Here is a 27711-nt window from a genome sequence, read left to right on the forward strand (position 1 = left end):
CTTAAGTCTGTTTTAATCTACAGTTTTCCCTCTCTCTATTTTTCCTTATAATTTATTTGTTTCTCAAAAAATACATTTAAAATAGCTACTCCAGAAAAATTAGATTTTGTGGAAATAATGGCCACAAAAGAAAATTCAAAAAGGCAGAGGTTATGGAAACATTTGATATGGATGAAAACTGATCAATGAATCAAATCTTTGCTGTAAAATGTAAAGGAAGAAGAATTTATTTAAAAACAATTTTAGGAAAAATAAAAATGAGAGGAAAACTGGGAAGAAATAGTATAAAATATAAAATTTATCATGGCATTAAACCAGTGTGGTATAATTTACCCCATAAAATAGTTTCTTAATGAAAATTCATCAATATTGACCTAATTCTGATGAGAGTCTTTACTCTCAAAATATCCTCATGGTTGAAATAGTGGTGTTAAAATAGTATTAAAATAATGGAATCAGAATACTTAATACTTGTCTATGAGATATCCAAGTGGAAATATTTGATGGGGTTGGGAGGCCAGAAGAGAGACAAAGGCTGCTGTCATTGATTTGAGAAACATGATAAATTAATTCATGACTGAAGCCACAGGAACACACAAAAAAATCATCCAGGAAAAATGTGAAAATTAAGAAAAGGGCTTCAAAAAGAACCCCAAAGAATATGCATTTAAATAATGGGCTATTAAAAGCCAGCAATGAAGATAGCAAAGAATGCCATAAATTGTGGTGTTTTGAATGCTGTGGCAGCCTAGAGAATGCACCTCCATACTTCAAACTATAGGGAAGGTAACTGACTGGGGCTCCCATTGCTGGACTCTGAAATCTGCTGCTGTGTTTGCCACAGAACCATGCTAGGCATTGATCTAGATGTTGTATAAATGATGCTGATATGCTCATTAACTTTCCAGGAAACATGTTATAGTTTCTAAAGAGGTTAAGATGTACCCAGATCTTGAGCCATACCTTCTTTCCTCTATTTGTCACTTGTGGCAGCACTGCTAAATACCTACTGAATCTCATTTTTCTTTTTCCTTACTATTAGAAATTTGATTTCCTAGGACTGGCTGTATAACATACTTTTAGCCAATGAGATGTAAGGGAAAGTCTACTGAAAGGAGCTCATGGGAAAGCAATTGCTTTTCCTGTATTAAAAAAAGATGGGTGGGCAAACTTCTCTAACAAATACCTTTAGCCCTTCACTTTTCACTCTTCTTCTTATCTAGAATTCAGATACAATGATAAGGTGGTTTAGTGATCTTTTAAAAATAGTCTTTTTTTTTTTAAGAGCAATTTTAGGTTCACAGTAAAATTCAGTGGAAGGTACGGAGATTCCCCAAATACCCCTGCCTCCACACATGCATAGCCGGCCTCTCTTACTATCAACATCCCCCACCAGAGTAGTAATTTGTTACAATTGATGAACTTAATCGCCCAAAGTCCATAGTTTACATTACCTTTCACTCTTGGTGTTGTACGTTCTATGAGTTTGGACAAACGTATAATGACATGTATCCATGGTTACAGTATTGTAGGCAATAGTTTCACTGCACTATAAACCCTTGTGCTCTCATCCTTCTCTCCCCACTAACTCCTAGCAAACCACAGTCTTTTTACTGTCTCCATAGTTTTGCCTTTTCCAGAATGTCATACAGTTGGAATCATACTGGCTTTTCAGACTGGCTTCTTTTCAGACTGGCTTCTCTTACTTAGTAATATGCACTTAAGTTTCCTCCATGTCTTTTCATGGCTTGATAGCTCATTTTTTAGCAGTGAATAATAGAGTTGACCCTTGGACAACACAGATTTGAATTGTGAGGGTACATTTATACATGGATTTTTTTCCAGAAAATACACACAGTACTATATGATACATGGTTAAATCTGGGATGTGGAACCACAGATACACAGGGCCAACTATGGGGCTCAAGCATCTGTGGATTTTAGTAACTGGGGCAAGTCCTGGAACCAATCCCCTGTGGATATCATGGGACAACTGTACTACATGGTCTGGTACCACAGTGTTTTTATCCATTCACCTACTGAAGAACATCTTGGTTGCTTCCAAGGTCTGGCAATTATGAATAAAGCTGCTATAAATATCCATGTGCAGGTTTTTGTGTGGGCATTAGTTTTCACCTCCTTTGGGTAAATACCAAGGAGCATAATTGCTGGATTTGATAGTAAGCATATGTTTAGTTTCATAAGAAACTGCCAAACTAGGGCCTTCCCTGGTGGCGCAGTGGTTACGAATCTGCCTGCCAATGCAAGGGACATGGGTTCGAGCCCTGGCTCCGGGAAGATCCCACGTGCCGCAGAGCAACTAAGCCCGTGCGCCACAACTACTGAGCCTGAGCTCTAGAGCCCGCAAGCCACAACTACTGAGCCCATGTGCCACAACTACTGAAGCCTGCACGCCTAGAGCCTGTGCTCCACAAGAGAAGCCACTGCAATGAGAAGCCCGCGCACCGCAACGAAGAGTAGCCCACGCTCACCGCAAATAGAGAAAGCCCGTACGCAGCAATGAAGACCCAACACAGCCAAAAATTAATTAATTAAAAAATAGAAACTGCCAAACTATCTTCCAAAGCAGCTGTACTATTTTGCATTCCTACCAGCAATGAATGAGAGTTCCTGTTGCTCCACATCCTTGTCAGAATTTGGTATTGTCAGTGTTCTGAATTTTGGCCACTCTACTATGTATGTAGTGGTATCTCATTGTATTTTAATTTGCATTTTCATGATGACATATTATGTGGAGCACCTTTTCATATGCTTGTGTATCTTCTTTGGTGAGGTGTCTTTTAAGGTCTTTGGTCCATTTTTTAAAACAGGTCGTTCATTTTCTTATTGTTGAGTTTTAAGAATGTGTTGTATATTTTGGATAACAGTCCTTTATCAGTATGTCTTTTGCAAATATTTTCTCCCAGTCTGTGTGTTGTCTTTTTATTCTCTTAACAGTGTCTTTCACAGAGTAGAAATTTTTAATTTTAATGAAGTCCAGCTTACCAATTCTTTCCTTCATGGATTGTGCCTTTGGTGTTGTATCTAAAAAGTTATCACCAAACTAAGGTCATTTGTGGTGGTAAGGTGTCGGGGGAGAGGAAGTGCCTGTAGTCCTAAGATTAGGTATCAGTCTTTTAATGTGCCTGTGCCTCTGGAGTCTGAACTTGACAAGTACTTCTTAGTCCTCCCCCAACCCTTAGGTGGGACAGGATGGCTAGAGTAGGCTGGAGTTGGGTATTTCCCTTTCCCCAGGTCAGTTAGGCTCTGATAAAAGCCCAGCAGATTAGACTTTGGTTAAATAGTTTCTCCTGAGGGCAGACCTTGTTAAGAAGAGATGCTCTGGCATATTCAAAATGGCTACTTTCCCCCTTGCCCTGCCAGAAGCACAAGGGTTTTTCTCCAGTATTCACTGTGAGAACCTGGTCAAGCGCCTGGAGGTGAAACTGACAAAAGTGTAGGACCCCCCCCCCCCATATAACTGGGTCCCCCTTGAAGTTTTTGACTCACAAACTTGTCCACAGTAAGCCTCTCTCCAGCAATTCATCAATTACAGTTTAGGTTTTCCGACCCTTGCACTGACTCCTGAGGTTTCTGCTTGTGGGTTTCTGCTCCAGTAAGTTTGTGATTCTTTTTATAGGCCTGTGTCTTCGGGCAGCAGTTTGCACTGTGACTTCACTTCTCTGATGGATCCAAGAAGAGTTGTTGATCTTTTTTCAATTTGTTCAGCTTTTTACTTGTTATTAGGATACAGTGGTGATTTCCAAGCTCCTTACATGCCAGACCAGAAACTGGAAGTCAATAGTCATCTTTTGACCATGAAAATGTGGGCCACATGTTATGCATGACAGAGAAGGAGATAAAAGGAGGCTGGTCATTAACGATGTCTTTGACTTACTGCACTTGGATTTCCTTCCTAGGTGCTTCTCGTTATTTGGAAAATAAAAGTACACCTCTCTCTGGTTAAGCCACTGTAGTGTGGTTTTCATTACAGGTAGCTGAATACAATCATAACTGATACATTTTTTGGCCATTTCACTCCTCACTGATATTCCTAACTAAAGAGTGGGCAGAAAAATTAAATATCATATATGATATATAACTTGTTCCAACTTGTAACTCATATAGAATTTTTTAAAACAATGAACTCCACAGAAAATAATATCTTTTAGTCTTCCCTTTACCAAACAATTGGGTTTTTTTCCCCTCTGTTGCTCTGAGTCCAGAATGTGTCATTTTCTTCTAATCCTAGAAATTTCTAGGATATTTCAGGCTGAGGACATCACATCATCATAAAATCATAGCTTCTCTTCCAGAGTCCAGAGCTGACTACAACTAATTCAATTTCCCTTTGTCTACAATATACCATACTGTCTGCATATCACAATATAAGGTAGATCTTGGATTTCATCAGGAAATGAAACAAAGTTAAGTATAGAAAATTGACTACTGGCTACCAGTTCTTTCACTGAATAAACAGAACACCAAAAAAATATATTTATAGGAAAACAAGTTACCATACATTTTATAATCATCTACATGCACTTTATAGCAACCACAGTACACTTTTTATAAAATAGAAAACAACATATTATTTCAAAATGAGCTATTGGGTATGCAGAAAATGAAATGAACACAAACTGGGGAAATAAAGGTTTAGAACTGAAATAAATATAAGATACTTCAGAATTTTTGAAGCTTAGAATGACCCATTAAGTGGCTCTAGGTAAAGAATACTACAACATCACTAAAAGTGGAAGGTTATTTTTGACCTTTCAAAATGTTAACATTCTTCTTTCAAGAGGAAAAAAAAAATTTCTTTCCTGTTGGTCTTTGGATATGCTGCAATGTGAAGCTGGCAAATACTTGCTTATAAAAGAGGAAGTCATTCACAGGAGTACAGGGACTTTGACTTGTTCACCACATGCTCTCTCCAATGCCTGGAAGAGTGCATGGCACAATAGAGGTGCACGATATAACACTGCTGAATAAATAAATCAAAATTAGGATATTTCAGAAAGAACTGAGAAAGGTGACTGACAGATGGTAAAGAACTTGTTTAAAAAAAGGAAGAGAAAATGAATCAATTTGAAGGCTTTTTTGTTGTTGTTCTGTTTAGGTTCTCCTTTCCCCTTCTTCCAGTAACAGAACCCTGCCCTTCCTTCGAGGAGCTGTTCCTCCTTCATTATCCATTTTATGTGATTCTTCTGGAGTGATCAATCATATTACCCTATGGCCATAGGGGTGGTGGGCGCAGAACACAATCTGGGCCAATTATTTCCAGAAACTTATATCTACTGAAGCAGAGAAATAAATCCTCTCTTTCCTTTTGGGGTTGCTAGCTGGGATGACATTTGCCAGAAGCTGTGTGTAGCCATACTGTCTTCTTCTGAAGCGTTAAGTAGGAGAGCCTGGGGTATGGGTCAGGGGGCAGAGGGTAAAGTTGAAAAATGGAGACAGAGTCTTCGTGTCAGGATCCAGGGGTGCTTGAAACTAGCTCCACTCCTGCCTTTCTCAGGTACATAAGCTGATAAGTTCCATTTTTTTTTCATTGTGGTAAAATATAAATAACATAAAATTTACTATTTTAACCATATTTAGGTATACAGTTCAGTGGCATTATGTACTTTCACACTGTTGTGCAAAAATTGTTTTCTACTTAAACTATATTAAGGTTGTTTTTGTCCTCTGTAATCAAAAGACATGGTTTTTCCCCCTCTTTTTATTATTCTATTTTGAGTTCTCTATATAGTCTCGATATCAGTTCTTTATCAGAATACATATTTTGAGAACATTTTCTCCCAGTCTGTAGCTTACCTAATTATTTTCTTAAGGCTGTCTTTGGATAAGCAGATGTTTTCATTTTGATGACAACTAATTTATCAATTTTATCTTTTTCTGATTAATGCTTTCTCTATCCTAAGAAACCTTTTCCTATTCCCAAGTTGCAAAGATATTCTACTTTGTTTTCTTCTAGAAGCTTTATAGCTTTAGCTTTTTGTTTAGGTCTATAATCTATCTAAAATTAATTTGGTGTGAGATAGGGGTCGAGGTTGACTTTTTTTTTTTTCCAGATGGATATTTAGTTGTTTCAACATAATATTTTGAAGAAACTTTTTTTTCTCATTTGCTTATTTTAGTGCTTTTGTTGAAAATCAAGTGACTCAGAGTCTGTTTCTGGTCTCTTGAGTCAGTTACATTGATGTATTTGTCCCTCAGAATGCTGGTACCACACACTCTTTTGGTTGCTATAGCTTTATAGTAAGTCTTGAAAGCAGAAAGTGTAAGTTCTCCAAATTATTCCTTCTCCAAAAGAGTTTAAACTAACTCTTCAACTTATTAGATATTATTTTTCTATTGTTAGATAATAATTTCCACCTAATAAACATTATTAGATATTATTATTAGGTATATAGCTGCAGACCCTGGAATTCAAAAAGAATATGTCTTCTTTGTTGTGCTTGTTACTTACTTCAGAGATATTTATTCCATGTCAGTATGATAAAAGAGGCTTGATATTTGTCATTTTGAGCTTTCAACATCCAAATATTCTTCTTACTTTGTTAATTTTGCCTAAAATGTCATATCCCCTTTCCCTAACTCCTATTTATTCTTCAGTTCCAAGCTATGCTATAAAATGAAACCATTTACACTTGCTTAAAAAATAAAATATTTAGGAATATATTTAAGACTTATAAGACCTCTACACTGAAAACTATATAACATTGTTGAGAGAAATTAAAGAAACCCTTAAAAATAAAGAGATACACCATTTTCATGGATTGGAAAACTCAATATTGTTAAAATGTCAGTTATCCCCAAACTGATGTAGAGATTTAACACAATTCCAATCACAGTCTCAGTAGGCTTTTTTTTTTTTCTTGGTAGAAATTCACAAGCTTATTCTAAAATTTACATGGAAATGCAAGGGAAAATTCAATGAACATTGAAAAATAAGGACAAAGTTGGAGAATTTAGGCTACCTGATTTCAAGACTTACTATGCATAGCTATTCCTTCCCCTAGGATACCTTCCATGGCCCTTCCAGTCTGGGTTAAGTGCCTCTCTTCTGCACTCCCTCAGTATTCTGAACTACAGTCATCAAAGCACTTACCACAGTGCATTTCAATGATGTGTTATTTGTCTGTGCTCCCCACCTTAGATTTCATAAGGGCATGGACGAAGATCTATCTGGTTTACCACTGAATCTGCACCACCGAGAAGGGTGCCCGCACACTACAGACATGCAAGTATTTGCTGCATTAAGTTGAACTTCAATAATTTTTGTAAAAAAAGTTAATATTTTTAAAGAAAATTCATAAAGGTCATCTTTTGCCTGAGAACTATTTACACAGGTGGCCAGGACTTGTTTACCTGACTTGGTTTTAAAAGATATTAATATCACCATGACAAAATTAAATAGATTAAGATCATGCAATTCAATTCATAAAAAATTCAATCAACCCTTTGGAAATCAAATGTCCTAAACATTTATAGTATATTGCCCAGTAATTGTACTCCCAAGAAGTTAGATGTATGGAATAATGCAGAAGGCAAAAACAGCTTTATGCACAAAAATGTTCATTGTTATTGTTATTTATTAAAGAAAAATGGAGATAAGCTAAGAGTCATACAAAATGAGATTCATTTAAAAAATAACATGGTATGGGCTTCCCTGGTGGCTCAGTGGTTGAGAGTCCGCCTGCCGATGCAGGGGACACGGGTTCGTGTCCCGGTCCGGGAAGATCCCACATGCCGCGGAGCGGCTGGGCCCGTGAGCCATGGCCGCTGAGTCTACGCGTCTGGAGCCTGTGCTCCGCAACGGGAGAGGCCACAACAGTGAGAGGCCCACATACCGCAAAAAAAATAAAGAAATAAAAAATAACATGGTAGATCAACTTGATGTAATATTTTACAGCCAAAAGATGATTATCAAAATAATATAATATTTCTTAAAATGGCAGACTAGGGTTTTTTTTTTAAATTAATCTTCCTGCTATAACTAAATAACAAAGCTCAGTTAATAGTTTTTCACCTTCTTTTAAATCACGGAAGAAACGTGACAAGCCAACAAGAAATTACTAGGCCAAAAGTGAAGGGAAAAGGTCATCCCAGAGAGGTAACTGGAAATGTGGTTTTTTCCCTGAAAGCATTTGTCAATTCTTAAAATTTCGTACTTTAAATTAAAAACTCTTTCGGGCAAGAAAGGCAGAAAGTATAGCCCAGGGTCTGCAAAAGATTGAGAGTCTCATAGAAGAAACTTCTCACAATATGTTGGAACTTTACACCCAGAGTGAGGATAAACTAGGAGAGAAATATCTTATACAGAATTACACTTTATGTAGGGTCATAAGAGCGCCAGAGAATTATAAGCCTTAAAGTAGCTGAACTCCAAGGAACTTAGCAGAAGCAAGTGCAAATCCTTTCTAGATAAAAGTACTTTCCTTGCAAGTCTAAATTTATTCTCACAAATAATTGATCAAATATAATGTCCAACACAAACACAAGGCTCACAAAGAAACTAGAGTCTATGAGCAAGAATTAGCAAAAACAATAGACAAGAGAAACAGATCCACAAAGATTTCAGATATTGAAAAACTATGCTGATTATAGATAAGGAAAAAACAAGTTTGAAGATCTCTATAGAGAATAGAAACCATAAAAAGTGCTATAATAAAGTTGCAAAAGAATCTAAAAGAATTCTAGAAATAAAAAATACAGTAACTGAAATTAAAACCCCGAAGGTGTTGGTGAACACATCCAGGTACTAGGATGGTGATGGTGGCACACCCTGGGAGGGAATGGAAGCTCCACACCACCCCCTCTCCCCATACTTTGGCCTATGTATCTCTTCCATTTGGCTGTTCTTGAGCTGGAGGAGGAGAAGGCCATGTGAAGACAGGTGCAGAGGTTGGAGTAATGCAGCCATAAGCTAAGGAACACTTAGCGCCACCAGAAGCTGAAAGTGGCAAGGAAGCATTCTCCCCTAGAGCCTTCAGAGACAGCATCGCCTTACTGACACTTCAGTTTGGACTTCTGGCTTTCAAACTCTAATAAATTTCTGTTGTTTCAAGTCACACACACACACACACACACACACACACACACACACACACACACACACACACACACACACACACACACACACACACACACACACACACACACACACACACACACACACACACACACACACCACCCCCCCCCCACCCCCCCCCCCCCCCCCCCCCCGCCAAAAAGGTCAAATCCCTGCTCTGAAAAGATCGCTCTTGGCCTTGGCTACACATTTGAAACACCTGGGAGAGCTTAAAACAAAAAACAAGCAAGCAAAAAACCACTAATTGGGCTTCCCTGCTGGCGCAGTGGTTGAGGGTCCGCCTGCCGATGCGGGGGGACGCGGGTTCGTGCCCCGGTCCGGGAGGATCCCGCATGCCGCGGAGCGGCTGGGCCTGTGAGCCGTGGCCGCTGGGCCTGCACGTCTGGAGCCTGTGCTCCGCAATGGGAGGGGCCGCAGTAGTGAGAGGCCCGCGTACCGAAAAAAAAAACAAAAACAAAACAAAACAAAAAACCCCCACTAATTACCATGCTCCAACCCAGATCAGTTGAATTAGAATCTTAGGGAGTAACACACAGGAGTCGGTTCCTTAAAATGCTATACATCCAGGGTTTGGATCCATTACTCTGGATCAGGAATGGACAAACGGTGGCTCAGAGGCCAAATCTGGTCTGCCACATGTTTTTGTAAATAAAGTTTTATTGGAATACATGCATATACACAAAACCCAAGGCCCATCCAGTTTAGAAGATTGCATTCTGATGAAAAGAAAATTAGGAAATTAGAAAAAGAAAAATAATAAAGATTAGAGTGGAAATTAATGAAATAATGAATAGAAGAGCAATAGAGAAAATCAACGAAACTAGAAGTTAGTTCTTTGAAAACAGCAACAAAATTGACAAACCTTTAGTTAGACGGACCGGGGCGGCGGAGGGGTGGGGGGGTTGTGGGGGGGTGGCGGGGAAACAGACTTTAAGTAGTAGAATCAGAAATAAAAGAAGGGACATTAGCACTGACTTTACAGAAAATAAATAAACAGGATTATAAAGGAGTACTATAAACAATTTTATGCCTACAAATTAGATAACCTTGGTAAAATGGACAAATTCCTACAATGACACAAACTACTGAAATAGACTCAAGAAGAAATAGATAAATGAATAGACCTATAACAAGTGGAGAGATTGAGTCAATAATTTAAGTACCCACAAACTCCAGACCCAGATGGCTTCACCACTGAATTCTACTAAAAGTTTAAAGAATTAATGCCAATTCTTCACAAACTCTTCCAAAAATTAGAAGAGGACAGAACACTTCTCATTTCATTTTACTACGCCAGTATTACTCTGATACCAAAACCAGAAAAACACATCACGAGAAAACTATAGACCAATATCTATTATGAATATGGTCAAATTAATCCTCAACAAATACTAGCAAACCAAATGCAGCAACATATAAAAACAATGATATACCGTGACTAAGCAAGATGCAAGTTTGGTCCAACTTCCCAAAATCAATTAATGTAATACTTCACATCAATATAATAAAAAACCAAAACTTACATGAACATCTCAATAGATACAGAAGAGTGACAAAATCCAACGCTCTTTCATGATAAAAACACTCAACAAACTAGAAACAGAAGGGAACTTCGCCAATATAATAAAGAATATCCACACAATAAAACTCCAGAGTTAACATTATACTTACTGATGAGAGGCTGAATGTTTTCCCCCTAAGGTCAGGAATGAGACAAGGATGTCTGCTCTTGCCACTTCTATTCAGCCTTGTACTGGAGGTTCTAGGCAGGGCAAATAGGCAAGAAAAAGAAATAAAAGTCATTCAGATTGGAAAGGAAGAAGTAAAATTATCTATTCACAGATGACATGCTAGTGTATATGGAAAATCCTAGGAAATTCACTAAAAAATGATTAGAACTAAAAAAAGTTCAGCAAGTTTTCAAGATACAATAAGTATACAAAAACCAATTGTATTTCTATACATTTGCATGAACTACTGAAAAATGAAATTAAGAAAACAATTCCATTTACAATTGCATCCAAAAGAATAAAGTATTTAGGAATAAATTTAATGAAAAAAGTGCAAAAATTATACTCTGAAAGCCACAAAACACTGTTGAAAGATATTAGAGAAGATCTATAATTGGAAAAATACCACATGTTCATGGATCAGAAGACTTAACCTTGTTAAGACAAGGATACTCCCCAGTCTGATCTACAGATTCAACGCAATCCCAATCCCAATTCCAGCTGGCTTCTTTGTAGAAATTGACAAAATTCTTGTAAAATTTATATAGAATTGTAAGGGACCTAGAATAGCCAAAATAGTCTTGAGAAAGAAGAACAAAGTGGGAGTCATACTTCCTGATTTCAAATCTTTTTTCTTTTTTAATATTGGAGCATAGTTGATTTACAATGTTGTGTTAGTTTCAATTGTACAGCAAATTGATTCAGCTATACATATACATGTATCTATTCTTTTTCAGATTCTTTTCCCATGTAAGTTATTACAGAATATTGACCAGAGTTCCCTGTGCTATACAGTAGGTCCTTGTTGATTATCTATTTTATATATAGTAGTGTCTATGTGTTAATCCCAACCTCCTGATTTATCCCTCCTGATTTCAAATCTTGATACAAAGTAACAGTAATCTAGGGACTTCCCTGGTGGTCCAGTGATTAAGACTCCGAGCTTCCAATGCAGGGGGTGCGGGTTCAATCCCTGGTCGGGGAACTAAGATCCCAGATGCCACATTGTGTGGCCAAAAAAAAAAAGTAATAGTAATCTAGACAATGTGGTACTAGCACAAGGATAGACATATAGATCAATGGACTAGAATTGAGAGTCCAGAAATAAACCCATATGTCTATAGCCAACTAATTTTCAACAAGAATGCCAAAACCATCCAATAAGGAAAGAATAGAACAAATGGTCCTGGGACAATTGAATAGCCATATGCAGAAGAATGAGGTTAGATCCCTTCCTAACACCATATATGAAAATTAACTCAAAAGGTATCAAGGACCTAAATGTAAGAGCTAGAACTATAAAAACTCTTAGAAGAAAATAAAGGGAAAATCTCTACAACCTAAGATTTGGCAGAGGATTCTTAGATATGACACCAAAATTATCAGCAACAACAACAAAAATAAACCAGACTTCCTCAAAACAAAAAACGTTTGTTCTTCAAAGGACACTGAAAAGAATATGGGGAATTCCCTGGCAGTTCAGTGGTTAGGACTCAGCACTCTCACTGCCGAAGGCCCAGGCTCAATCCCTGTCAGGGAACTAAGATCCCACAACCCACATGGCCAAAAAAAACCCCCAGAGAAATAGAGATACTTAAAAAAAAAGAATATGAAAAGACAACGCACAGAATGAAGGGGTATATTTGTAAATCATATATCTGAATTGTTTCAGGGCTTATGTCCAGGAATATAAAGAAATCTTACAACTCAATAACTTAAAAACATTTTTTTAAATGGGCAAAGGATCTGAATAGACATTTCTCCCAAGAAGATATACAAATGACCAATAAGTACATGAAAAGATTCTCAACATTATTAGTCTTTAGGGAAATGCAAATCAAAACCACAATGAGATACCACTTCACACTCACTAAAATGGCTAGAATCAAACAGTGAGATAATAACAAGTGTTGGAAAATCTGTGGAGAAATTGGAACCTGGATACACTGCTGGTGTGAATGTAAATGGTGCAGCTGCTGTGGAAAATAGTCTGGCTGTTTCTCAAATGATTAAACATAGAAGTTACCACATGATCCAGGAAATCCACTCTTAGGTATATATGTAAGGGAAACGAAAACATATTCTACACAAAACTGTACGTGAATGTTTATAGCAGCATTATTCATAATAGCCAAAGGCAGAAACAACCCAAATGTCCACCAATGGACAAACAGATCAACAAAATGTTGTAAACCTACATATTGGAATATTATTCAACTATAGAAAGGAATGAAAGACTGATACATCTACAACATGAATGAACTTTGAAAACACTATGATAAGTGAAAGAAGTTAGTCACAAAAGACCCCATATTATTTGATTCTATTTATATGAAATGTTCAGAACAGGGAAATCTATAGAGATAGAAGGTAGATTAGTGATTGCTTAGGCCTGGGAGTGGGAGATAGGGCGACAGGGGTCTGATAGCTAAAGGGCGTAAGATTTCTTTTTGAGGTGATGAAAATGTTCTAAAATTGACTGTGGTGATGTTTGTACATATCTGTGAACATAACAAAAAAACAATAAATTGTATACATTAAACGGATAAATTGTTTGGTATGTGAATTATATCTCAATAAAGCTGTTTTTACCTTGCTTCACCCTAATCCCAGGTGTGCTCTGCATCTTTTCCCTCTTACACAAAGAAAACCACTTTTTATTTGTTGCTGTTGTATCCCCTGTCTCAGCAGAGGGTTTTTGTTGTTGTTTTTTTCAAATTCATTAATTTACTTATTTGGCCATACCAGGTCTTAGTTGCTGCACACGGGATCTTTGTTGCCACGTGCAGGATCTTTAGTTGTGGCATGCAGGCTGTAGTTCCCTGACCAGGGAACGAACCCAGGCCCCCTGCACTGGGAACGTGGAGTCTCAACCACGGGACCACCAGGGAAGTCCCTCAGTGGATATTTTAAGTAAGGGAGCTAAAAGTAGAAAGTTGCTTGCAAGATACTCATTTCCTTTCCTGACCTTTTTTTTTTTTTAATACAGCATTCATTAGAGTTTATGACAAGCATCTTTGGGAACAACAAGAAGAGAAAATACGTCTCTTTTCAGAGTGATCATAAGCAAAATGATAGAATGACAGATTTCCTCAAATTTTAAAGTTTTAAAATAGGAAGGTGACGAGACCTGAGCTCTGCTTGGTGCAGCATTTCAAGGAACTGGCAGGATTTTAGAGGAGATGGCCATGTGCCTAGACAGAGGCTTTGGAGTTCATAGCCTCAGCCAACTTTCCTGGCCATACCTGAATGGTATGCAAGGAGAAAGCTGTCAGAGTTCCAGAGACCACTGTGACCCTGGACAATACAGATGTTAGCAGAAACCTTGATGAACTAGAGCTATCTGCTCTCTTTCCCCAGTATCGTTTAAAGCCTGGGCTGGAGATGAGAATCCCCGATATTGATGAAAATTTAATTTCTTGCTACCTTAACAGAATGAGAAGTTTGAGTATCTTAATTCAATTTTTTTTTTTTTTTTTTTGCGGTATGCGGGCCTCTCACTGTTGGCCTTTCCTGTTGCGGAGCACAGGCTCCGGATGTGCAGGCTCAGCGGCCACGGCTCACGGGCCCAGCCGCTCTGCGGCATGTGGGATCCTCCCGGACCAGGGCACAAACCCACGTCCCCTGCATCGGCAGGTGGACTCTCAACCACTGCACCACCAGGGAAGCCCCTTAATTCAATTTTTAAAGACAATAAATAAAAGGTATATATTAGGATCAAGAGAGCTATTCTCTATCATAACCGCAGTTAGGGTTGCCAGATTTAGCAAATAAAAATGCAGGACACCCTGGGCAAATTCCAACAGAAATGAAAGCTTCTGAGCTTCCCTGACTAGGAAAACTATTATACTCCCTCTTCTGGACATACTTAGATACCATTCTTGTATTTGATGAGTTCTGGGTCCTCTTGGTTACCCTTCAATTCCTAAGCAACAAGCTGGAGATGCTGGGCAGTTTCTGGTAACCAGTTTATGTCTGTCATGATCTTGCTGATAAAATTGAAGGCTGGTTGACTCTGGTATTGAATTAGAACTTGTATTTCTCCCATCTTTTATACTTGCCCTATATAGTTATATCTCTTGAAAGTTCTGTTGACTTAGTAGTGTTTCTCAGAATAGAAATAGAATTGTCTTATAAAAACCACTGCTTAATCAAATTTAATATGTATATAAATCATCACTGGATCTTGTTAAAATTCAGATTCTGATTCAGTAGATTGGGATGGGGCCTGAAATTTTATATTTCTAAATAAGCTCCCAGAGGATTAAAAGACTGGTCCTCCTATCACACTTCAAGTAGCCACCTATGTCACAATCAATAGATATCTGTTAAATATGTACGTACCTAGGCCCTATCCCCATCCCAATGCACTGATTCAGAATTTCTGGGGCAGTGTCCAGGAATATATATATATATATATATATATATATATATATATATATATTTTTTTTTTTTTTGGCGGTATGTGGGCCTCTCACTGTTGTGGCCTCTCCCGTTGCGGAGCACAGGCTCCGGACGCACAGGCTCAGCAGCCATGTCTCACGGGCCTAGCCACTCCGCGGCATGTGGGATCTTCCCAGACTGGGGCACGAACCCGTGTCCCCTGCATCGGCAGGCGGACTCTCAACCACTGCGCCACCAGGGAAGCCCCCAGGGATATATATTTTAAACATACTCCTAGGGAGACCAATGGTCTATGGGTTTAAAATGCCCTCTACCTTTTTCTCTAGTTATTAATTTTTTATCCTTCAAAGCTCATTGCTGGTCCCTTCTGTCACTTGTTGCTCTTATCGACTATCTCACACTCTAAATCCTTAACAGTTGTCTGCAACAAGCACTTACTGCTTATCATGGGCTATCTTTTCTTGCATACATCCTGTCTGCCCAGACAGATTTTATTTCTTGAAATGAACAATTGCATACTTTCTTGTAGCCTCAGCCCCTGGCATAACACTTAGCATAGAGTACATGTTTAATTAACGTTCATCGCAGACAATAATGCTGATGATAGTGAATGATGAATTTCTCTCCAGGACTCATGGCTATTTCCCAGGACTTGTGTGATTAAAACAACCCGCTGACTCCATAAAGGAAACACCCAACTGATTAGCAAAAACTGTAATTCCCAACCACAGCACGTTATTTTTCAGGGATTGGTGCTACAATCCCTTTGTACCCTGGTAACTGGGATTTTATTATGGTAAGTGGCATTTTTAAAGGAAAGAAAGTAATACTTTGAATTTATTATGTCTTTTATCTGTGAACCTCAAAGCATTTTAAAGCCATTCATTAAGTTACTGTAGCCAAGGTATAAATATTATTACACTCTCCTTGCAAAAATGCTGACCAGAGAAAGAGTTACAAGATACTCGATCAAAATCATGGAGCCATTGTAAGGCTACACCAAGAAACTCAGGAGCAGCTGTGTCTGACAGGTAAGCACTTCTCAGCATCTCCCACACCTAAAGTCGTGTGACTTGAAAGGTGAGCATTCTTGTCGAAGAGAGGAGGCCAAAATAAGGAGAAATTTAAGACTATTTCAATGATCTTTCTTCTTCCTCTGTATTCCTACTGCCATTGATTTTTGCACTCTTATTCATTCTTACTTATGTTATGGTTAAATGCTGACACATCTTCTCTCTTTCACAACTTGATTTTTGTTTTTCCCCACTCAGCTTGTTCTTCCTGCCTCCCAGTCCACTGTAGCAGCAGAGCAAAAAGAACTGCCATCTGAGATCTGAAATGAGGTTGGAACCCTTGTTCCATCACGAATTCCGCCTCTTTGAAAAAGTCGGTTCACTCAGAGGCAGTTTCCTCTTTGTGTGTAAAATGGGGATGGATCACGTCCATTTACTCTGTCACACGACGGTTGAAACGACAAAACGCGATTCGTAAACTGTAAAGCACTTAATGGGTATCAGCTGTCCCCTTACTGTACCAGTCCTTGTTTAATTTAATTGAAGCCCAGAGCCACAAACCACAGCGAACCTAACACGGACAGGGCGTGTCTGTAGGGAACAGCCTAGAGGTAGATCTTTTTTCCTTTGAGAAAACGCAGGGCGCGGAGCTGCCGGGAGTTGTAGTCTTTGCGGCGGCCTCCACATACCTCGAGGAAAGAAAAGAACTACAACTCCCGTGACGCCGTGCGGGGACAGCCCCGCGCACCCTCCCGCCGGCGGGCGCCCCAAGACCAAACGGGAGGGGGCCTACGCGCGCGACGGAGATTCACAAAGCGAGCCCTGAGGCGGAGCGCGTTGTGGTGGCCGTAGCGGCTAATCCAGAAAATGAGACGCGTGGGAGTGTGTGGGGGTTGTAACAAGGATAAAACACGTGGAAAAAGGCAAATTAAAAAATAAAAAGGGCTGTGCCCCGATTCCTCACCACCCCGCGGGTCCTAACTTGCGCATTCCCGGCTCGCGCCTCGGGTCTCGGAAGCTTAAGTCAGCGGGGTTGGGAAGGGGCGGGGCCAGCGGCGCGGGGGGCGGGGCCTAGAGTGGCGAGTGCGGCGGCCGCGGCGGGGCCACGACCCAGACATCTAGGACTGTTGTTGTTCTCTCGCGGTGGGACCGCCTCAGTCTGGTCGCCCAGAGAGACCAGGAGCTGGTCTAGTTGGGAGCGGGGCGGCCGCGTCCCCCCTCTCTCCTGCGTCCCCAAAGCTGCGGCAGGAGCTGGCACAAACATCCTGCGGTTGGTCTCCGATGCCCTTCAGTGAGGAGGGGGCGTCGGGATCCTGGTGAGCGCACGTCAAGCCCCTCCAGCTACGTGTCTTTGCCGGCACCCCAGGCCCGCACACCCAAGTCTGGCTGCCATGGCTGAAAACGCAGAGGGGGACCTGAACTCCAACCTACTCCACGCCCCCTATCACACCGGGGACCCTCAGCTAGACACGGCCATCGGGCAGTGGCTCCGTTGGGATAAGGTGGGTATCTGGTCAGCCCGGCATCCGCCCCCTATCACTCCGGGGACCCTCAGCTACACACGGCCATTGGGAGTGGCTCCCTTGGGATAAGGTTGGTACCTGGTCAGCCCGGCATCCGCCCCCTACCCAGTGTACGCCCTTTCCCGTCCCCACCCGGTGCTCGGCAGACTGTGGGGGAGATGGCTCAGGCCATGCGGCAGCGGCTAGCGGAGCCGGGCGTTGCCACCCACCTATGCCTGGGCTGCCTCCCTGGGACCGTCTGAGCTGGGAAAGAATGCCTGTAGTCCCTTCCTTTTGCAGTGCGCGAAAGTGCAACCTCCCTTCCTCCCATCTCCCCCCCTTCAAGTGTATGTCATCCCTCTTAATCCAAAAAATAATAATAAATAATAATTATCATCGTAAGCTATACCCTTAATACAAATGTTTCCTTTCCTCTTTCTTCTCTCTTGACTTCCTTCTCTGCAAATCTGAAAGTGGTTTTTTGCTCTGTTCTTCGACGCTATCTAACCGCTATCCTCTTTAGTTCTGGTCTGGTGTGTTTCCACCTTGCGTCGCTAGGTAGTCGCTGGTCTTTAATCGCTCCCTTGTATTCTCTAATATCACCTTTTGCTCTTGAGAAAGAGAAGCGTTCTCTTTCTTTTTCTGGCCTGGAGTTATTTTATGGAAGTATCCTATTCCAAAAATCATGTTTTCCAGATTTCATGTGATGCTCCTGATACAGAATTGTTTTTGCTTTACCCATTCCTCCTCTATTCCGCCCCCACCCCCTCCAAATTGTTGCGATGATTTCATCTTGTGCAGGCATATAGGATGGATATGTGAGAGCTAAAATTAAAATGCAGTTATTTCACTTGTAAGAGGCCCTTGGCTCCAACAGAGGAAGATAATCCAGGCTTTTTGCTTTGTCGAATGCATTAAATGAATTTGTTGAAATAGAGAAGTCAACATATTTTAAATGGAATTAATAATACTGAATTAAAGTATTAGTGTGGTAATATGTGAAATCATGTTATTCAATTTCCTAAAGGATTATTAGCTTTCTTAAAAAGTTTTATTTTCACTTTGTTCAGTCATTCATGCATTGAGCAAAAAATATCCATTGAGCACTGGGTAGTGCTTCAGGGCCTTTTAGGTCCAGCGTATACTGGTGGTGAGGAAGCTAGAAAGGGTTCCTGCCCTCGAAAAGCCTTCAGTCAGCAGATGAGGAAGACCAACAAATAAGCAATTATGAGTTATTTAGTATTACTTGATCATATGTATCTTGGACATTCTAATTCCTCCTCTGGAGTCTAGACAAGTGCGGCTCAAACTTTGCAGTGCTTACAGATCACCTGGAGATCTTAAAATGCAGGTTGTGATTTAGGACACCTGGGGTGGGGCCTGAGCTTCTGCCTCATAATGAGCTCCCAAGTGATACCAATGCTGCTGGGCTGTGGACCACACTTTGAGTAGCAAGGCTCTAGAGTGTTCTGACTGAGATACTAGAGAGCTAACACCCTTTTTGTAGGATTTGACCATATATATAAAAAATATGTATGTATATACATATATATTTTTTTCAATCAAGTGTGAAAAATCTGTGGTATCCCATTAATTATCATAAGGATGTGCAAAATGCAAATAACTTTAAATCCATTAGGTTACCTGGTGAGCTTATGCCACCCAACCCAAAAGCTATGTGACAGCAGGAGCTGAATAGCAAATTATTAGGTAGTGGAAAAACAATGATTAAAACCTAAAGCTGGCCTCCTTACATCCATAATTATTTTTATTCACATTTGGAAGTGAAACCACATTTTTCCCCTGCCTTTTTCATGCTCTCTCTCTTTTTCCTTTTGAGCTATTGATGTATTTTTGTATTTCATCTACTTATTAACAGTGTGGAAACTCAGTAAGAAAAGCTGAACTTTTTATTAATTGCCTGCTGTGAATATAGTTCCTTGTTGTGAAAGGATACAAAAGAAGTGAAGATTCAGAGATTGCTCTTCTACTTTTGGTTCATTAGGGAGGAGGAAGCCTAATAGAAATAAAAGAGCTAAGGCTTAGCATACTGTGAAATGATATATACTACAAACTGCCTGTATAAATATCTTCAGCAGGGATATCTAACTAAATTACAAGTGAAAGTTATCCTTATATGTTTAATATAGTTAATTGCTGTTGTTTAAAGCCATCTGCTGTCAGTAAATGGATGTGGTTGCACTTGTGTCTCCCTAAAGTGATTTATGAACTTCAAAGACACTTGTAGAATTCCAACAGAATTTAATTTACTAGTAACTATTATGTATGTCATAGCCTTTGGCCCTTCAACAATAGGAGTTTGTTTTTCATTGCCATGGGTGAAATCTTTTGTTCTCTTTAGGTGCCAGTTTTTTTGTTTTTTTGTTTTTTTTGCGGTACGTGGGCCTCTCACTGTTGTGGCCTCTCCCGTTACGGAGCACAGGCTGCGGACGCGCAGGCTCAGTGGCCATGGCTCACGGGCCCAGCCACTCCGTGGCATGTGGGATCTTCCCGGACCGGGGCACGAACCCGTGTCCCCTGCATCGGCAGGCAGACTCTCAACCACTGCGCCACCAGGGAAGCCCTAGGTGCTAGTTTTGACTACACTTTTCCTAATGGGTCTGTTGATTTGATTTTTTAAAAAATATTACCTGAATGAATTAATATTTGTTAATTGTCCATGCTATACCTAGATATTGTTGGGGTATACTAACATGTAAAAAGACTATGAAATACATATACATGTAAAAAGATAACGCAAGGGTGGTATTGGTGGCAATTAAATGGTGTATAGGCAGTCAGTTTTTATAGTAGTTTAAAAGTAAGTGACCTGTGGACTGGGTAGTCAAGGAAGACAATAAGAAGATGGGATGCATCTAAAAAGAATGAGCAGAGCCTTCACTGTAAGTGGAAGAGAAATTAATTTATATTTAAAGTGCCCTCTACATACAAGGCACTGGCTGAAAATCTGTGGGAGACACAAAGATGAACTAGATATGGATTGTATCTTCAAAGAAAATAGAAGGGAAAATAAAACAAAAGCTCACATATATAATACAGGGAGCAAGTAACAAGTGCCTTTAACAGATAAATAGATTTAAATAAGTTTAATAATTATTTAATAAAAATAATATTTACTTAATTGATCCCTCCCTTAATGAGAAAAATACTTTTAATTAGTAAGCAAAGGTGTGTCTACTGTAGATAGATAGTGTAGGTAAGTTAGGCTATGATGTCCCAGGGCACTGAAATGTTGAGTGCAGAAATGTAAAATAATAGATCAGACCAACAGCATTTATTGCATTACACGTGGATAGCATATGTGGTCTTCCAGCACAGAGAAACTGAGTTTAATACCTATTTTTTTTATAGTGAAAAAAAGAACCTACCAAATGCCCTGATTCTTGATGACTCTGGTGAGGCACATAGTACTAAGACATAAGTTGATCTAAAGGCAATTTGCTACTTGCCTAGGTCACCAGTATTGCTCGTTTTAGCCTTGGTGTGTGGTGTTCTTTGAAATCTCTTCATGAAAAAGGTGTTATCTGTGCTGAACCTTCAGGATTAATTAAAATTTAGACTTGTCAACATTGAGAGGAGGAATATTCCAAGTAGAGATGAAAACATTAATGTGTATACTTAGAATATTTGTTTCTGCTGTAGCTTAGGGTACATAGAGAGAAATTGTTGGAAAGGCATGTAGACCAGGTCATAGAAACGCATTAGTATGTCGTTAGTGGCCTTGAATAAATAAAGGTGTATGTAAGTGTTAAAAAGAAATTAGTGCAACAAGACAGGGTGTTTATTGGGGAGGTCCCATGTACCCCTTCCTGTTTCTATGGAGTGGCATTCTGTTGTGCCGTTTAGTATAGTCCAGGATCTGACCCTTTGTTCCTATACCTTCAGACTAATTTGTTAGTCTGTCTTGTCTCAGGATGGACTCACCCGGCTCAAGGTTACAGAAGCTGATGTCTGAATTCAGAATGCTGTTTTATTAATTTATGGTACAGTTGTAATATAAATAGATTTGTCTCAGTCAAGCCATTTTCTAGATGCACCATAAGGGAAGTCAAAGAATCAGAATATTTTTAGTGATTGTGAAATCAAATCACAGGGAGTCAGATATATGGCATAAATGTTTAACAGCATTAGCCTGTAATAAGTAAATGCATCAATCTCTGTGATGGGACTGTCCTACCACTGGAATCCAACAAGTCTGTGGATCAAGGTGTTCCTCCTCCAGGCAATGCGCAGATGACTCTTCTACAGTGCTCTCCCCTTCTATCTTTCAGAGCTGACTAAGGCCCCCAGTTCCTTCCTACTTCTTTCTTTCACAGCTTTCATGCATTCTATCAAATTACAGACAAGTCTTGCTGGCCTAGACGCCAGGTTCTCTTTAACATGACAACTCTCTCCTGTTTTTGATATGCTGTAAATTTTAACTTTTCGAAAACAGTCGTATCAAAGATATTAAGCACTGGCCAAATTTGGGTGTGTGAATGTATGGGTGGGGAGTGGGACGGGACCCAGGGCAGAGCTGCTCAGCCAGATGTAGCAGCAACAGCTACATACATATTGAAAACAATATGGAGGCAGGAATTGGCTTGGCGTTTTGAGAAATAATGAGTAGAGTACTATGGTCTCAGAATGTAGGTCTATGTTGAGAAAGAGTAGAAGGTAAAGGTAAAGATAAGTTAGTTAGGTTAGGGTTATGAAATGCCTGAAAATAGAAATAAAAGACTTCATTCTAAAGTCAGTGATTTTCAAACATCTAGCAGTGAAAGTTTTTCAAGCAAAATATAGCCCAAATTGTTTTAAAAGTGGTGAATGAATTTCCTTTTAAATCATCATCATGTGATGGAAAACACACCCATGAAGCACCTCTACAAAGGTTGTCTAGTCCAGTTTCATTGTGCAGAGACCCAAAGAAGTTGTGGAAATTATCAGTTGTGGTGGGTAGAGCCTGGACCAGAACTTGGATCTGCCACCTAGTTCAATCCAATTTTTACAATACTGGTCTATATTATATTTTTTGTTCACATTTTTCTAATACTTTACATAATTTGGCATTTAATCAATGAAGAACACTTATCACCTTATTAATTTTGGAAAATATTAGTGCTTATTACTGAATTTATTTGTGTAGTGTTTCAAACTTTGATGATCTGAATCATTTGATATTCACAGCAACCGTGTATGGTAGGCAGGCTAGGTAGTAGTTATCCCTATTTTTATAAGTAAAGAAATTTAGTTTCAGACAAGGAAAACGACTTGTTCAAGGACACATGGCTTTTAAGTGGTACACTTGGTACTAAACCTAGGATATCTGACCTTTACTCTAGTTTTCTTATCACTGTACTAGACTCTAACCTGAATATTTAGTAAATGTTAGTGACATAATAAACCAAGTTTCAAGGACCTCATTAAAACCATTTTACTGACTTTTGCAAAAGCTGTGGTAGGCTGTAATATTCTGCAGAATAAATTGCCATGAAATAGTTTTTAAAAGCTGAATTTGCTGCTCAACAGTTGCTTAGGTTTCCTTAGCAACAACATTCTCCCTCTGTCCAAGAGATTTAGTACATATAAATAAGGGTTTGGAGACATACACACACACACACACACACACATTTTTTTCTTTCCAAATTTCTTACATTTGCTCTTCAGTTTCTACCATTTTATTTTTTAATTTATTTTTATTTCAAAGAAATGCGTGTTTATGATTTTTAAAAATTAGTACAAAGGTATTATAATAGAAAGTGGCGTTCCTAATTGCCTCTTCTCATCCTCAGTTTCCTCCTTAAAAACCATTTTTAACTGTTTGTCTTTAGTTATTCTCATGACTACCATCAAAAGACTAAATTAATATGCTAGTACCACTATTCCTTGATTTGTTTTGGATATTATCTGTCAAATACATACTATGAAAAATGAGAGCTCACTCACACTGTTCTCCACCCTACCTAAACTTTTTTTTTTAAGATTTTTTTCTTTGATGTGGACCATTTTTAAAGTCTGTATTGAATTTGTTACAATATTGCTTCTGTTTTATGTTTTGGTTTTTTGGTCACAAGGCATGTGGGATCTTAGCTACCTGACCAGGGATCAAACCCGCACCCCCTGCACTAGAAGGCGAAGTCTTAACCACTGGACTGCCAGGGAAGTCCCCACCCTGCCTAAATTTCATTATGCCATTAGTTTTAGTTATTCTTTTGAAAGCTTAAATAATGTAATCAGTGCTAACAAAGTCTCCAGAACAGTAAGCTTAGCTCACAAATACAGAGCTCCCAATTGGCCATTTTATTTGAGAAGAGATTGGTAGAAAACATACCTATGTATACAAAACCAGAGAAAACCCATACCAGCTTCCCAGAAAAATCTGTGGATATCAATGACTAACCAAGGATCAAGTTATGTAAAGAAAACAAGCAGCATGAAAAATAAAAACAAAGCAATGGGACCCAGAAAGGAACTGAGGTAAATAAGGGAACATAAGAACTTAAAATCTTAAAATTAAGTTTAAAAGGATAATAATTCCATCAAACAAGGAAAAATGCTATGAAAAAGGAAGAGGAAAGAAGAATGAGCTCTTGGGAGTTAAGGAAAAAAAAAACTGTATCCCTCCACCCCCTGCCAAATGCAATAGAAAATATAAAAGCATAAGTTGAAGAAACCTATAGCAAAAGGAAATAGGAAATATGAGGGAAGCTGACATGAAGGAACTACCCCAGGAGTCCAGTGTAAAGAAATCCCAGGTGACAACTGTGTACTAGTTTGACATTGGGCTTCAAAGAAATGTGTCGTGAAAAAGAATGCAATGTCTATGCCATAAGCAATAAAAAGCTGGAAGATGTTAATGATAATGTTGAAGATGGCATGTTATTTCTGGCAACAGCAACATCAAAAAAAGAAAAGCAGTTATCCACGGATGGAAGAAAGGGAGGAAGGGGAGGAGGGAGGGAGGGGAGGAAGGAAGGAAAACAGACCTGGATAAGCAAGTTATGGTTCAAAACTGAAGAAAACTAAAACAGGGCATGATTTTGAACAATTAGTTGATGGAGCTTAAGGAAAAAAAAATCCATTTGATCTCAGTACCTTCAGAAGACACAAGGTGGGCCTGGTGAGAAGGAAATTGTATCCAAGCCCACTACTAGGGTCTGTAGTGAACAATATTTAGACAATCTTAACCTGGTACTTATTATTTTCAATGTTGAGGATCAATCTGAGACAAAACAGAAAATTTTAATTTTTTATTGAGGTAAAAAACATAAAATTTACCATCTTAACCCTTTTTTTTTTTTTTTTGCGGTATGTGGGCCTCTCACTGTTGTGGCCTCTCCTGTTGAGGAGCACAGGCTTCCGGACGCGCCGGCTCAGTGGCCATGGCTCACGGGCCCAGCTGCTCCACGGCATGTGGGATCTTCCCGGACTGGGGCACAAACCTGTGTCCCCTGCATTGGCAGGCGGACTCTCAACCACTGCGCCACCAGGGAAGCCCTCATATTCACATTTTTATGAAACAGATCTCCAGAACTTTTTTATCTTGCAAATCTGAAACTCTATACCCATTAAAGAAGTCCCCTTACCTCCCTTCTTTCCAGCCCCAGTACGAGATGTTAACAACAGGGGAAACAGGTTGGGTGGGAGGATTTATGGGAACTACCTGTATTATCTGTTCAATTTTCTGTAAACCTAAAACTGTTCTAAAAATTAAAGTCTGTGAATTTAAAAAGTACTTATACTTGAAAGGGAAAGGATTCTTATTTGAAAGCACTTTGTTTTTTCCCACCTGAAAATTTCAAAATAGGTAGACTGGCTACTTCTGCTTTTTATTTGGGGGTCTTCTTTGCCCTGTTTTTTCTTTCATAAAGGTTTTTTGTTTAGTTCCTTTAAGTTTTCTACAAGGCCATTAGAAGTCTATTTGGATATATCTTTAATCTGGAATTATTTTTTCCCCATCTCTTCCTTTCCTCCTCTTTGAAAAAGCTAATGAAAAGGAATTTATCTTTATTTGGTTCTTACGAATTGTACTTATAAGATACATTAAGTTAACCATAGAATGTAAATGTTATATTCCACTAGCTTGGATTTTCATGGTCCCTCCCCGGATAATCTAAATTTGATTTCTTTTATCTATCTTTGTGGAAAGACAGTATGTTTTGCTTATTTGGTTGTTTTTACCTATTTCATATGTTTAGAAACACTTTTCCCCCAAATAAAAGGTTGGTTAGTAATTTAGTGTAGATTTTACTAAAGGAGTATTTTTTTCATAAGTCACTTACTCTCTACATTATTGCTAATTAGTACTGAGGCTGCTGCCCTCTGGTGTTGGGAGTTAATGGAGAAAATGATTAATGCTGGTGGAAAGAATAAACAGACAGGTAGTGTATGCAATCCTGCATGGGATCTTTTACACCAAATAATTTAATGAGCGCTATACCTTACCAACAAAACTATGAAAATGGTCTTACTGAATGCCCAAAAGAATATGAAAATTATAATGTAAATGAAAAATACTATGCTTCTCAGATACAAAGTCATCTTAGCTTTCGGTTCACCAGACTTAACCTCGTTAGAAAATCTCTTCAGTGTAAGTGGTAGTTTTGTTTTGTGGTTTCTGCTTCAGAATTTTCTCATGTCATTTTCCCTCTGAAATATTTCATTATTCATGTAGGTAAAAACTATAAAAAAACCTAAATGCCCACCAATAGGGGAAAGGATAAATAAATAAACTAGAACACTGCGACATTTGAAAAGAATACACATATCTACATGTATTGAGAGGACCTCCAAGATTTATTGAATGAAATGAGCAAGTTCTAGAGCATCGTGTACAATTTGATACCATATATGTAAAATAAAAAGATAAAGCAAAACTACATTTCTGTAAGTATGTAGATGTAGGTAAAGGTCTGCAAAGATACATCACATACAGTATTGGCTCCCCTAAAAGAGGGGTCTGGGAATGATAATAGTCAAAGATCTCTGTAGCTTTATTTGTGTTATTAGTATTTTTTAAAACAGGAAAGTGTATTGATGTACTTATAATTAATAATTAAAAGTAAAAATTCAAACATGAACAAAGAACAATTAAGTGGTCAACTGTCTGGTACTGGTTTCTAAGAGCAATAGGAGTTCAAAGTCAGGAAGACTTTATGTAAGAAGTAGAATTTGAGCTGGGCCTTGAAGGTTAAGTAGGATAGGAATAGATGGTGGATACGGGGGCAGAAAATTTAGAGTGGGAGAAATAGAGTAATAAAATAGAATGAAACTGATCACGGAAATGAAACTGAACAGGGGACATGCAAGAACGATGAAGAGATTTTTTTTTAATTGAGGTATAGTTGATTTATAGTATTATATTAGTTTCAGGTGTGAAACAGTGATTCAAAATTTTTATAGATTATACTCCATTTAAAGTTATTATAAAACAGGGCTTCCCTGGTGGCGCAGTGGTTGAGAGTCCGCCTGCCAATGCAGGGGACACGGGTTTGTGCCCCGGTCCGGGAAGATCCCACATGCTGCGGAGTGGCTAGGCCCATGAGCCATGGCCGCTGAGCCTGTGCGTCCAGAGCCTGTGCTCCGCAACGGGAGAGGCCACAACAGTGAGAGGCCCGTGTACCGCAAAAAAAAAAAAAAAGTTATTATAAAACATTGGCTATATTCCATGTGCTGTACAATATATCCTTGAAGCTTATTTATTTTACACATAGTAGTTTGTACCTCTTAATCCCCTGCTTCTATTTTGTCTCTCCTCCCTTTCCTCTCCCCATAGTTTTTTCTCTATATCTGTGAGTCTGTTTCTGTTTTGTTATATTCATTAGTTTGTTTTATTTTTTTGTATTCCACATATAAGTGATTACATACAGTATTTGTCTTTCTCTGTCTGACTTACTTCACTAAGCACAATACCCTCCAGGTCCATCCATGTTGTTGCAAATGGCAAAATTTCATTATTTTGGGGA

The 27711-nt window shown here is 39.0% G+C and overlaps 1 protein-coding gene across 1 annotated transcript in view; it reads left to right on the top strand.

Moving 5' to 3' along the window:
* The first annotated feature begins 17379 nt into the window (after positions 1 to 17379).
* PGM2L1 (phosphoglucomutase 2 like 1) overlaps positions 17380 to 27711 on the top strand; it is a 67870-nt gene continuing 57538 nt past the window's right edge. Inside the window, exon 1 of the mRNA XM_060018282.1 lies at positions 17380 to 17746. Within this exon, the coding sequence (XP_059874265.1) occupies positions 17636 to 17746 (111 nt within the window). The 5' untranslated portion in view covers positions 17380 to 17635. The remainder of the gene's footprint in view (positions 17747 to 27711) is intronic.

The sequence above is a fragment of the Delphinus delphis genome, chromosome 8, assembly GCF_949987515.2.
Source record: "Delphinus delphis chromosome 8, mDelDel1.2, whole genome shotgun sequence".
NCBI classification, from domain to species: Eukaryota; Metazoa; Chordata; class Mammalia; order Artiodactyla; family Delphinidae; genus Delphinus; species Delphinus delphis.